At 41.7% G+C, this 13,125-nt stretch overlaps 1 protein-coding gene across 3 annotated transcripts in view; it reads left to right on the forward strand.

Annotated features, from left to right (window-relative positions):
* FOXN2 (forkhead box N2) overlaps positions 1 to 13,125 on the forward strand; it is a 52,841-nt gene that overhangs the window by 15,432 nt on the left and 24,284 nt on the right. For 2 of the 3 annotated variants that reach the window (XM_073672087.1, XM_073672086.1), the window contains exon 2: positions 10,539 to 11,079. In XM_073672087.1, coding sequence (XP_073528188.1) covers positions 10,555 to 11,079 — 525 coding nt within the window. In that variant the 5' untranslated portion in view covers positions 10,539 to 10,554. Of the gene's footprint in view, positions 1 to 1,298; positions 1,370 to 10,538; positions 11,080 to 13,125 lie in introns of all 3 variants that reach the window. The other variant, XM_073672088.1, reaches the window with a different exon arrangement.

Here is a 13,125-nt window from a genome sequence, read left to right on the forward strand (position 1 = left end):
GCATATTATCCATGTCAGCACATTTGCACATACGGATATTATGTGATTCTATGTGCGGATGGTACCCGGGTCTGGAGAAGATGAGACTCTCATCCAGACCCGGGTACCATAGTACCTGTAAAAAAAAAAAAAAAAAAAAAAAGAATTTAAATTAAAAAATAAAGATTATACTTGCCTTCCGATGTGCCCCCTGTGTTTTCTCCGCTCCGTCTGGTCTGTTGTATGGGTTGCGGTGGTGTGAAAGGACCTGCCATGATGTCATTTAGTCACTGAACATAATATCCGTATGTAAAAATGTGCTGACACAGATATTATGCGTTTCAATGCAAGTCAATGGCGGCGATTACGCTGCGTGTCCGCAAAATTAATGGACATGCTGCGTATTTTTCCGCAGTGATAATCCGCAGCGGAAATTTCCACAGCATGTGCACAGCGTATGCGGATAATCATTGGGGACCATGGGGCACGTATTACCAAGCGTTTTTTAAGCGTTTTTTCGCTGCAAAAACGCTTGAAAAACGAAAACGCATAGTGGGCACGCAGCCTCAACCTGGATATTTCCCCTGCTAGGTAATTGGCATCTATACCATTGCTACTGTTTTTTTTTTTGTTTTTTTGCACATTCCTATTTCTTTTTCCCTTCTCCTCTATGGGAGTGTCTGCTGGTAGTTGGATTATGCGGATTATCATTGGGGACCATGGGGCACGTATTACCACCTGTGGGTCCTATCTCGCCAAGCTAGATAGGACCCACACCCACCAGATATTTTATGGCATGTTCTTCGCATATCCTCCTTGACCATGCTTGATGGTTTTCTAGTTTGAACAAGGTAACATAAAAGATAAAATTAGATGAGCTTGCTGAAAGATTATTTTCAGTAATGCTCGACTATTTATTTGTTTCTTCTTTTCTTGTGCTGCTTGATCAAGACGTTACCAGATTGTGTGACTAAAGGTAGGTGCACATGGCAGATGTTGTGACGTACATACGGAGATGCTTATCTAGGTAGGAGCAGTGCAAATGAGGAAACCTCTATATAAAATGAGAGGCATGCGGAGTTACAGTAGTGACCTAAAGAAAATAAAAAAAAATAAATAAAAAAAAATTATATATATATATATATATATATATATATATATATATATATATATATATATATATATATATATATATATATATATATATATATATATATATATATATATAACTTTCGTGACGTAAGGGAGTATAATAGATGCAGGCCTGAAACAGATATTAATTAAAATGTTGTTCTGCATGTTTTATTTATTTTTAACAGTGCAGCTTTGGGTCCTTTGTTCCAGACGAGCATCTAATCAATAGATTCTCAGACGAGGACACATTTTAAAGGTAAAGATCGATCAGCGATCACTTTTCAACAGCAATAACCTTTCAAAACATCCCCCTTTTTTTTTCTCTTTAAATCCAAAGCATTGTTTGTCTAATGAATGTTTAAAATGACACAACCGTGAGGCTCCATTTAGAAAACCTGCCAGAAAAATGAACCCTTTTTGAGACAATAATTTTTAGAACAGTTTGGTAATCTCTTAATACTTATGCTGAAATATCACTTTAGGTTACACATCCAAAGACCTTTTGCTGCTGCAGAGCGCAGTGGGTCGAGCATAGAAAAGCCAAATCATACTGGGCTCTAGACAGACCACCTCTTGCTTCACCTATTCACATTATTAGCACATGTGTATAGAGACCAATTTTACATAAATAATGGCAAAACTAACGTTAAAGGGAGTTTGTGATCCCCAAAACTCAAATTAAACTACTTTTACACTCATATAGGGTACTTGGCCTCTATGAAAACATACCTGTAGTGTAGATATTCATTTTATTTTAGATAAATTGATTTTATTACATTTGTAAATGTTTTTTAGTGCTCACTAACTGGCCAAGAGCTCAGTACACCGGTCAGCCCCCTCAACAATCATCCTCTGCACCTGGCCTTACTCTGAATGACAGTGATCACTTTGGAGTTGCCGGAATTGAATCCTCATCCCTACACACACGGACACTGCAGAGGTGAAGAGCACAATGTCAGTGTGGGCATGCTCCAATCCCTGTATCTTCAGCGAGCGGCCCTGCTGGCAGTGTGTGCTCTACTGCAGCGAGCGGCCCTGCTGGCAGTGTGTGCTCTACTGCAGCGAGCGGCCCTGCTGGCAGTGTGTGCTCTACTGCAGCGAGCGGCCCTGCTGGCAGTGTGTGCTCTACTGCAGCGAGCGGCCCTGCTGGCAGTGTGTGCTCTACTGCAGCGGGCGGCCCTGCTGGCAGTGTGTGCTCTACTGCAGCGGGCGGCCCTGCTGGCAGTGTGTGCTCTACTGCAGCGGGCGGCCCTGCTGGCAGTGTGTGCAGAGATGAGGATTCAATTTTTGCAGTGCTCCAAAGGGAGCCCTGTCAATCAACATAAGGAGAGGTGCAGGGGGGGGATTGTAATTCAAAGGGTGCAACGGTGCCCTTAGCCGCAGCCAGGGTGCACCAAGGATCTCCCTCATTTTACATTTTCAATAAAATAAAGGTTTGCCTAAGCGAAGCTTCTTAAGGAAAAAGCCGGTGTTCTAGATCCTGAAGCGGCTCACTGCGTGTTTTGCTGCTGCTGGATTATTTTTTCTTTCTCTTCTACAAGTTAAACTATAGCCACCTGAAGAATGAACATGCTGCTCCTTTTTAACCTCTTCATGGTTACCACACTCTGAAGCAGTTAAAAAAGTAACAAAAGACTGAATATGTGCACTGCAACTGGTTTTTATATTGCTGTTCTTTACGCTTACTTTTTGCAGTTTACCAACTAACTAAATGGGAGTCAAAATGTCCCCTGGTTGTAAGTCTTCACTAACAGCACGGCTTTTTGTCGTCTACACCAACATCAGAAATGGATATTGAAGTGATTACAACGTTTGGTCCAGAAAGCCACACAAGACTGACTTAGCCGCCAGTTGACCAAATTCATGTTCCTTTAAGATATTGTCGTGATAGAGATGTATATAATGTTGACTTTACTTTGTGATCTTGTAGTTAAAAAGTTTTCTAGAGAATTATTAGCTAGTAACTCCCCCGTCATTAAAGACAGATGTCCCAAGATATCCTGAAAACACTATCAGTCTGTTTTTGCACTCAGCTTATAGAACAGCTGCAGGGACACTCTCTTCTATATATTCTGCTGTCATTATAGTAATTCTGTAGTCTTCAAAATGGCACATACCATCGCAGCCTGACGTGAGGGACGGATCACTGTTATCATAAGTTCTCCTACCCATGCGCTAACCTAACAGCGTGGCATGTTCTGGTTATACACCCTCAGTCTTGAAACATAGACTTTTTTTTACCTTGAAGGATTGCAGCAATGCAGCCAATTACACTAATTTTTTCTCTTCACTTACCGAATCGGTCTGTGAAAACGCAGCATGCTGCGATTTCACTCTCCAAATCGGAAACCACTCACCCATTAAAGTCTGTGGGTGCGTGGAAAATATTGGACTGCACTCGGATAACATCTGAGTACACACAATGGAGAAGATGGAGAAATGTTGTTTTCCATCTTCTCACCTGTGCTACAATTCTCTTCTCTGAGCAATTCGGATCATACTAAGCTGACACTCAGTTTGATCAGAGTGTCATTACCGTAATTGATCCGATTCTCTAGGAGCAGAGAATATACACTCGTGTGAACCTGGCCTGAGATTGTTAGTTTTCAATGTCAGAATGAGTTAGTACAGATTATTCTATTGACAAAGGGATAGTAAAACCCAGTTGTCAGTTTATTGATAAATTTCCAAGAAGAACAACATGTGTGATGTCATTTATTTATTTATTTATTTTTCCTTGTGTGATCATTTGACCCACATTTACATGATTGGCTGCAGCAATTACTGGCTTGTAGCTGGCTGCAGAGGTCACATGAATATATAATAGCAAAATAAACAAAAGCTGGTAGAAAGCAGCGGCTGCTAAATTAAATGGCAAATTGGGGTATGTGCCCACGATCAGGAGCCGCTGTGGCCCCGACGCTGCTGAATAGCTGGACCACTTCCGCCCTCATTATGCAAATGAGTGGCCGCTATTATTTATTTATTTTTATTTTTTTTATGCTTTCCTCATTGATGTTGGTCTATGGGGAAAGTCCACATGCGGACCCACTAGAGAAATTGACATGCTGCGTTCCTGAAAGACGAGCCGCATGTCAGTTCCCGCAGGTGCACAGAGACGTATAGTGGACATGGGACTTCTAGAAATCCCATCCACTATGCTGTAACATCTGGACCCTGCGGGCTTGATGCTTCATAAACACGCAGCGGGTCCTGATCGTGGGCACATACCCTAACGGTTGGTTTTTGTTACGTATTTTCTCACATTCTTTGCTCTTATTTTAATAAAATCCTGTACAACCCCCCTTTTAAGAATTGGCTATTTTCTTTCTCTTAAATATAGGCATTACACAGATAAATACTGCTGTATGTCAATCAATAGATAAAGGCTAATAGTGTAATTTTGTATATAAATGGTAAGTACATAAAACCAGATCTGTTTTCCCTTCTGTCATGCTTTGATAAAGACCGGCAGCTGCACTTGTGGCCTAAAGCTTTCACTCCGGAGCGGCCCGAGCGGAGACATTAATGCCTCAGTTGTCCTGGATACTGACATCGTGCGGCATTGTAATCAAATCTCGGCTTTTTGTTGGGTGTTTTGGGATTCAGATCTGACCTCCAATCTTAGCAGCTGCTCTGGAGGAGACGGACAATACCCGGCTGTAGGGGAAATGTACACAAAGGGGTCGAAGTTTCATGGCACAATATCATTATTTTCCCAGTAAAATATCTAAAGGGATTTTCCAGAATTTCATAAATAGTAAGAACTGCATGATATACATAGAGGGAATGTGATTGCTGCTTGTTTTGCATGACTCATTAGGTGGCCTCATTAAGTGACCTTTGAACCTGTCCTGTTCCTCCTATAAGCAAGCACCTATTGAAATAAATGGGGGTCATACAGGTCAGTCCTAAACTGGTGGCAAAAGCAGAGATTTTTAGGATTTTTTTTTTTTTTCAGTATCTGTGTAGGAATAGGCAAATGGAGCTCAATACCAAAGAAAGTGAGCACGGAGCAGAGTCTCTGCACAACTCTATGCTGATGATCAGAAAACTCCGCTCTATATAATGGTTAAAGGGACACCCACTTAAAGGTGTGTGTTTTCCAGTAGATGGAAGTTATCGTTTATTCTCAGGGTAGGTCGTAACTTTTAGATCAGAGGAGGATCCCTAGCCATAATGAATGGGACACTTTTAGCCTAATAAGAATGGAGTTGCAGTGTGCACGCTCGGCCATCGCTCCATACATTTCCTTTAGGGCTGCCGAATGCTGTGTTCTACAGTAGCTGGGGAGCATAAAAGTGCAATAGAGTCTTACTTGGAAAAAACTGAAAGTATTAAAATAGGTTATGCTAACCTGGTAGAGTTGTGATCACACTATAATAAAGGAGCATGAATATCCAGCTGCTGCAGAGCCACAGGTCATCCAACCGGTATTGTCGATATGGGAGAAAAAAATGTGGATAATAAGGTCCAAAGCCAGGAACTGTAATGCAGTTTTCAATGAATGCGTTTTGAAGTACATACACTTCTTTCTCAGGATATAACCTGATGTGGTTATATCCTACTTGGCAGCTACTCTGAAAATCCACTTTTTTTTTCTCCCAAACACTGTCTTCGGCTTTTTATGGCAGTTCCATGGGGAATGAATGAAGCAACGGACAAACGTGTCCACTGCCGCTCCATTCTATCATGGGCCCTGTATAGCACCCAGACACCCAAAGATCTAAAAGTATTATAACTAGTGATGGGCGAACCCGAACACTAAAGTTCGGGGTCCATACCGAACACCTACTGTTCGGGCACGGACCCCGAACATGGACTTCCACAGGAAGTCTGTGTTAATGTTTGGGTGTTTCCTGCCCTGTCATTTGCTTGACAGCGCAGGAAACACAGGCTCTGATCAGCGGTAATAGCGTTACAGGTGTCAGTATGATGCCACAGCTGTGACAATGACCCGCGGTAAAAAGCTTACCACGGGTCATATGCGCCGACTGATGGTACTGCTACCACCATCAGCTGGCACCTACTGCCATAGGAAACAGTGAGCGCGGGCACCGCTGTGTGGGAGCAGTAGTCTCCCATCTGCCGGCGCCTGTGCTCTGCTCAGAATCTGTTTTCTGCGCTGTCACACAAATGACAGTGCGGGAAACCAGGTAAATTTGTCTCCCCCATTCACATTAATGGGGTCCAGGTTCGGGGTTCTGGTACCCGAACCCGAACTTTTAATAAACTGTTCAGCTCAATTAGGCGAACCCGAACAGTCACGGGTTTACCCATCACTAATTATAACCTATCAAAATATCCTTTTAATACATTTTAGCACCTATCTAAAGAGAAATTTTACAGGACAAAAGGAAGCCCCACTTGTCTCATTGAAGTGACTAGGACAGTGGTTATGACCAGGGCTGTGGAGTCGGTAAGCCGAACCTCCGACTTATCAATTTCCATGCCTCTGACTCCAACTGCGACTCCCTCATACATGGCTCATGTTTAAGTGATAAATTTACTGTAGCACAGATTCATCTCCGCTAAAAGCCTAGACCCATAGATCAGGAATAGGACAGACATTTCTAGGACATTTCATAACTTTCCCAAATTCTTATGAAAAAATATTCCCCACAAACTGCATTGAACTACTGTACCCAATTTATTATATATTTTAGGAGTCGGTCCATTTTATACCGTGTCCGACTCCACAGCCCTGGTAATGACTGTATATGACCACTCCATTCACATAGGAGACTTTGGGACCCCTCAGCCAATCATGGCCCCGACCACTGGAGATTGTGCTATGTTCATACGGTGCATTTTTTTATGCAGTAAATCTGCGTAGAATTGGCCCCAAAAACGCATTGCAAACCTTATCCTAGCATTTTCTATGAGATTTTGCAAGATCTGTGCACATGATCAGGATTTTCCCTTACAGAATTTACGCTGGTTTTGTAACTGACAGAAATGAATGGAAGTTATGGAAACACCTGGTCTAGCCAGCATAAGGAAAATCTGCCTGACTTTTTTTTAATGTATCCTTGACATTTTGTGAAACATTAGATGTAGACGCATGTTGGAAGTTTTGAAGGACGCTAGAACAGAGGGGTGCAAGCGGTTGAGCTTTTGTGCCAGTTTGTTTCTTTGAGCAGGAAACTTAGTAACTACCTGGCTATTGGCAGAGGTGGAAAATACAGATGCAATTGAATGAGGCTTTTGTAGGCACTGGGAGATCTGGGCCACCTGCAGAAGATTCAGTGCACGAGCCTTTGGGTCATTCAGATGTCCGTGTTTTTTCTCCTTTTAAGGCCATGTTCACACATTCAGTATTTGGTCAGTATTTGACATCAGTATTTGTAAGCCAAAACCAGGAGTGGGTGATAAATACAGAAGTGGTGACGTGTTTCTATTATACTTTTCCTCTGTTCCACTCCTGGTTTTGGCTTACAAATACTGATGTAAAATACTGAACGTGTGAATGTGGTCTAAAAAAAACCCCAAAACATTGTTTGCGATCCGATTTTCATCAGTGTTTGGTCAGTTTTTACCATCAGTGATTTTTCACTGATTGGGTGGGGGGGGGGGGAATAAGCTGCAAAGCTTCTATTCAATGTCACGGACAGATGATGGCCATCTATTTGCTGACTTTCATTTTCAGACTCCTTAACTTCTATGGGAAATTATGATCCATGACTTGGATCAAAAAAGGTCATGTCTCCAGGATTACTTGCAGACCACTCTGTCCAGGAAAATAAACAAACACGTGAACAGCTCCATAGACTATAATGGGTACTTGTTCGATCCTTGAAAGACACAGGACTCGTATGTAACTCAGACATCTGAATGAGGCTTTACTGTCAGTAACTGCACTACTGATGAGCTTTTGATCACTTTTGGCTTTTTGATGACCCATTAAAAAACAAACAAAAAAAACACGTATACAGGACGCTTCAAGATAACGTGAATAATTTCACCATTTTGCCGAGCACCCTTGGACACACTATTCAAAATTTCTGATATATTAAAAGTTTTGTTACCCAGCAATATTTAGTGCAAATTTTAAACGCCCTTTAAAATTGCTGTAGATCTTTTTTTTTGTTGTTGTTTGTTTTGTTTTATAGGTTTAGTTAAAATACTGTATACCCACCAGCTCTAGTCAACGTATAGGACAAGGAGCTATTACTAATATGTGAAAAGTGGCAGGGGGTTGTCAGTTTAGTAAGAATAGCTTGTTTGTATGTATGTTTGTCTGCGGGTCTGCATTATATTGCTATTTGACTTTCACAGCATTTTGTATATGTTTGATATCTTGGCTGTTTGTGCTACAATTGGTCACACTGAGTAACTGGGGGCATCATGGTGGCTACAGTAAGGCCACTATCTGCTCCAATATCGGCTCATAGACCTTTTTTCCTCATCATTTAGACTTGATGGAAATTTGGTTTTGTGAATCTGGGGAATTGTCCATCACAGATCTCGACTGTCTGCTGGGGGGTCTGCGCAGTGACCATATGGCTGTACATTTTTGTTCATGAGGGGTGGGGGGTACAAATGGTCTCCAAGGCAGTGTCTGATGCCAAACGTCTGTGAGGGGTGGCACTTATTTCTGTCACTGTTTCCATGGATCCCAATTTTTTTTCTCTCCTCCATTTGCAGCAACAGTGATCCTTCAAAATAGCCTCAAATATACAAAGTGACAAAGCTGCTGCTGCTGGTTGTCATCAGCGGGTTAATGATATGACCTATCTATAACGGAAAATCAGAATTTTCTTATTGTGTTTTATCTGTATGCTATAGTAGAAAAAAAAGTAGCAGAGAATTTACATTCAAATATAAAATGTAGTAATTTTTATTAGCTTTTACTTAAAGGGCATCTGGCAGTAGGATCAACCCTCCTAAGCCGTCTACGTGGGCATGCCGGTCATAGAAAGCGGAATAAAATAATGCCTTGATATCTGCGATCCGATGTAGTATTCCAGAAAAATCCACATTTTTCTTAGTAAGCAAATGAGCTGTTAAGATCTATGGGCCGGACATAGATCTCCATGAGAATCTGCCTCCAGAGCTTCTTATAAGTGAAAGTGGGCGTTGCCTGTCACTTCTAGCGCCCCTTTCACTTATAATAAGCTCTGGAGGCAGATTCTCAGGGAGATCTATGTCCGGCCCATAGATCTTAACAGCTCATTTACATATTAAGAAAGATGTGAATTTCTCTGGAATAAGACCTTGTATCACAGATATCAAGGTATCATTTTATTCCGCTTCCTATGACCTACATGTCCATATAGATATAGAGAGTTGATTCTACTGACTGATTCCTTTTTAAGTTTTTAGAGATGTTAAAAATTAAAATTTAAAAAAAAAATCCAGATCTTAAACAATCCCTTTAAAGTAGCCATAGTCATAAAGATGATCAATGCAGCAAACAATTTTACAATAATTTGAAAGGGGTTGTAAGGATTAAAAAATATATATAGCTGCGTTGCACCAGTCTAAAGTTGTGTGGTATTGTAGTTCAGCCCAACTCACTTGAATGGAAATTAAGAGTGGAGAATAAGGATTTGTGCTTCCTTGGTCGATGTCTGGGCTATGGCTTTCCTCACCTCTGCAGCCAGCATCCTGGGTACCTCTTTGCACTTATTTGGCCTCATGAGTTTCAAGAGACGCCGGTCACAGAGGTAAAGATTGCCCAGGTCATGTTGTCTCAGAGGTTCGGACTGGATGTCAGACTATGGCAGCGTGCATCTTTTTGCTTAACTCTACTAATTAATCATTCATGTTTTATTTGGGTATGCAGTTTATTTATTTTATTGCTCCTATGCTTATGAAATGAAAATGGTGCAACTTTGCAAGTGTTGTTTAGAAATATCCTAAGGCTGATGTATACAGCCTTTATGTAAACCTAGGTCTCTGGTTAGTGCATTTATTACTCTGATCCTCCTGGGGGGCAAACTCCAAGTGCTACAGCCCTAGAAACCCCTCTACATGCTCGTATACCTGTGCTGAATGCACAATGTAGGAGGAGATAAAAAATTGTAATCAAACTTTTTTTTTTTTTTAAATTGTATGTTTTTTCCATTTGTGTGTAGGGGTTGGTGGGTGGGAATTGGCATATGAAAAATGTGTAGGCTTTTTTGAAAAGATAAAACGCTTACCACAATATAAACTGTGACTTTCCATTGTTTGTAGCAGGGAATATATGCATATGTGTGTCATAACCAAGAAATATTATCGTGAGTTCAGGGAGATAGCTTATATGTCTGTGATCATAAACTGCTAAGACTAAACAAAGCCAAATGGGTCAATACATGAAAAATGCATAACTGACTGACTTGAAGTACTAGATTCAGTAAGTTAAAAGAACTGGATAAGTACCGTAATTAAAAGTATCTTAAAGACCTATACTGATGTTTCTCTTTTTTTGTCTTTACCAGAGATATATAAGGTTGCATGGGTCCGGTTACGGGAATGACTCCAGACAAAAACGTAGAAACCCCCGGAGCTGAGAAAGTTGCAGGATTAAGTCAGCTTGACACGATGGGTAGTCTACCAGAAGAAGTTGGTGCCGACAGACCAAAGGCCTCTGCAGTGGACTGCGGTCCTGCAGACGAAGAACTGACAAACTTGAACTGGCTTCATGAAAGTACCAATTTACTGAACAACTTCAGCCTTGGGAGCGAGGGGCTGACAGCAAATAACCCACTATATGATATTGAAGGGGACACTTCCCCAACTGGTTGTCGAAACCCCGAAAAATCCTCTGCCTCCTCAAAGCCTCCATATTCATTTAGCCTGCTAATTTATATGGCCATTGAGCACTCCCCCAACAAATGTCTGCCAGTGAAAGAAATCTACAGCTGGATCCTCGACAGGTTTCCATATTTTGCTACTGCCCCAACTGGCTGGAAGAACTCGGTCAGACACAACCTTTCATTAAATAAATGCTTTCGGAAAGTTGAGCGCAGCCATGGGAAAGTAAGTAATAATGTAAATGTTTTAATGTGAGTTATATAAAATAACATTGTACAAGAGAATGCCAGTCTCGGGATATTGTCACTCCATACAGGAACACCTGAAATTTCCACTACTACTAGGGTTATCTGGGACTTTTTTTTTTTTTTTTGTGTGCCTAAGGCTATGTGCCCACGATGCAGAAATGCTCCGGACTTTTCCGTAGCGTTTCTGGCAGAAAAAACGCATGCTTATTGTACATGCTTTTTTTTCCTGTCAGGGACAAGCGGATGTGACGCGTTCTTCACTTGCATTTCTGCATGCGGGTTGACAACCGCTTTCCAAGCGATTTTTAGCATCACTTGGAAAGTGCTTGACAACTTGGTCACACTATATAAATCCATGGAAATTGCATGGATTTATATAGTGTGACCGTAAAGAATGGTAAAAAATAAATATATACTTACCTTCTGATGGCCCCCGGAGTCTTTATCCGATGCGTCTCGACTTGCCGGCAGCTCGCGGTACACTACAGGACCTGCCGACGTCAGCGATCATGTGACCCGTCACATGACTAAATGACGTCAAGGCAGGTCCTTTTCAGACCATCGCGAGTTGCCGGCAAGCCGAGACGCATCGCTATGGAGACCGGTGGCCATCAGAAGGTGAGTATAATATTTTTTTTTATTTTATACTTTTTTTTTTTTTTACAGGTTCTATGGTACCTGGGTCCGGAGGAGAGTCTCCTCCTCTCCAGACCCTGGTACCATCCGCACATTGAAACGCATGGAATCCAGATGTACAGATGCAGTGATGCGGAATCCATGCAGTCCAATGCAAGTCATGCGGTGAAAATGCCGCGTTTACGCAAAATTAATGGTAGTGCTGCGGATTTTTCCGCAATGATAATCCGCAGCGGAAATTTCCGCAGCATGTGCATAGCACATGCGGATTATCATTGGGGAACATGGCAGGCCTTCTACCATGCGGTTTTTAGGTGTTTCTGCAGCGGAATTGCCATTGTGGAAACGCTTAAAAAATGCATAGTGGGTACACAGCCTAAGAACGAACAGGCAAGCAGTTGCTACCTACCTGTGTGCTATGCCCGGCCCCTATCTCTGCTGGCGCAGTTTGGTCACAGGCCGCTCCTGTCGGCCATTCTGTGGCTTCCGCTGATGTGTCGACAGCCATGGCTTCTCTTCCACTCTGCTTTGTTGATGGGGTGTGATTGCCGATGTCATGCTGATTGCCAGCCAGTTCCCCTCTTTCTATTGTCGATCAGAATGACGTCGACAGTCTTGTTCCGTCGTTAGAGCAGGTCTGAAGAACAGCTGCTCTGAGCCGGTGCCGGGTACAACGAGCAGGTAGTTGCCTCAGTTAGTAACTACCTGCCTGTTGGGTTTTAAGGCCGTAGTGTAAAAAGAAGAAAAAAAGATCCTGGACATCCCCTTTAAGGATGCAGCCAATTTTCTTTTTTTGTGCCATTTGTTTTGCATTCATTGCGTGGTTAAAATTTACTTGCAACCTGCTTCTCCAAGCCAGCAAGATTACTCTGATATTAAACATGCATATTCTTTTCTTTTCTTTACTATTTCAATAGCTTAAAAAATTAAGAACTTTGCTTAAAAAAAAAAAAAAATTGCTTTGTAGCCATTATCTGAGACTTCTAACTTTACGTTTCTGTCAGTAAAGCTATATGAGGCCATATTTATTTGCATGTTTGTGGTAAATTTAATTGGGACTCATTCGCAGTACATGCTGTGTTTTTGATCGGTTTTCATTAAAATTTTCTGCATGTTGCGGTGACCAAAAATAAAAACTTTATGGATGGCAAAGTGGGGCATTTAATCCCTTTTATTCTAGCCTAGATTCATGTACTGCAGTGCCTGACTCAATGACAAACCTCTTTGACCAGGTTGGAATAATTTTGCCTCTCATTTTGTCCAAAAAACCCCCACAGGTGTCACTGCTGCTATTGTGTCAGAAACCTTTTGAGTACGAGGAGTCCTGGTGTATAGACCAGAAAAACTTTGAGCAATATAGTGGGAAAAAGCTGCACAAGACTGGAGG

The sequence above is a fragment of the Phyllobates terribilis genome, unplaced genomic scaffold, assembly GCF_046119375.1.
Source record: "Phyllobates terribilis strain yellow unplaced genomic scaffold, ASM4611937v1 Scaffold_3__8_contigs__length_932513732, whole genome shotgun sequence".
Taxonomy (NCBI): Eukaryota; Metazoa; Chordata; class Amphibia; order Anura; family Dendrobatidae; genus Phyllobates; species Phyllobates terribilis.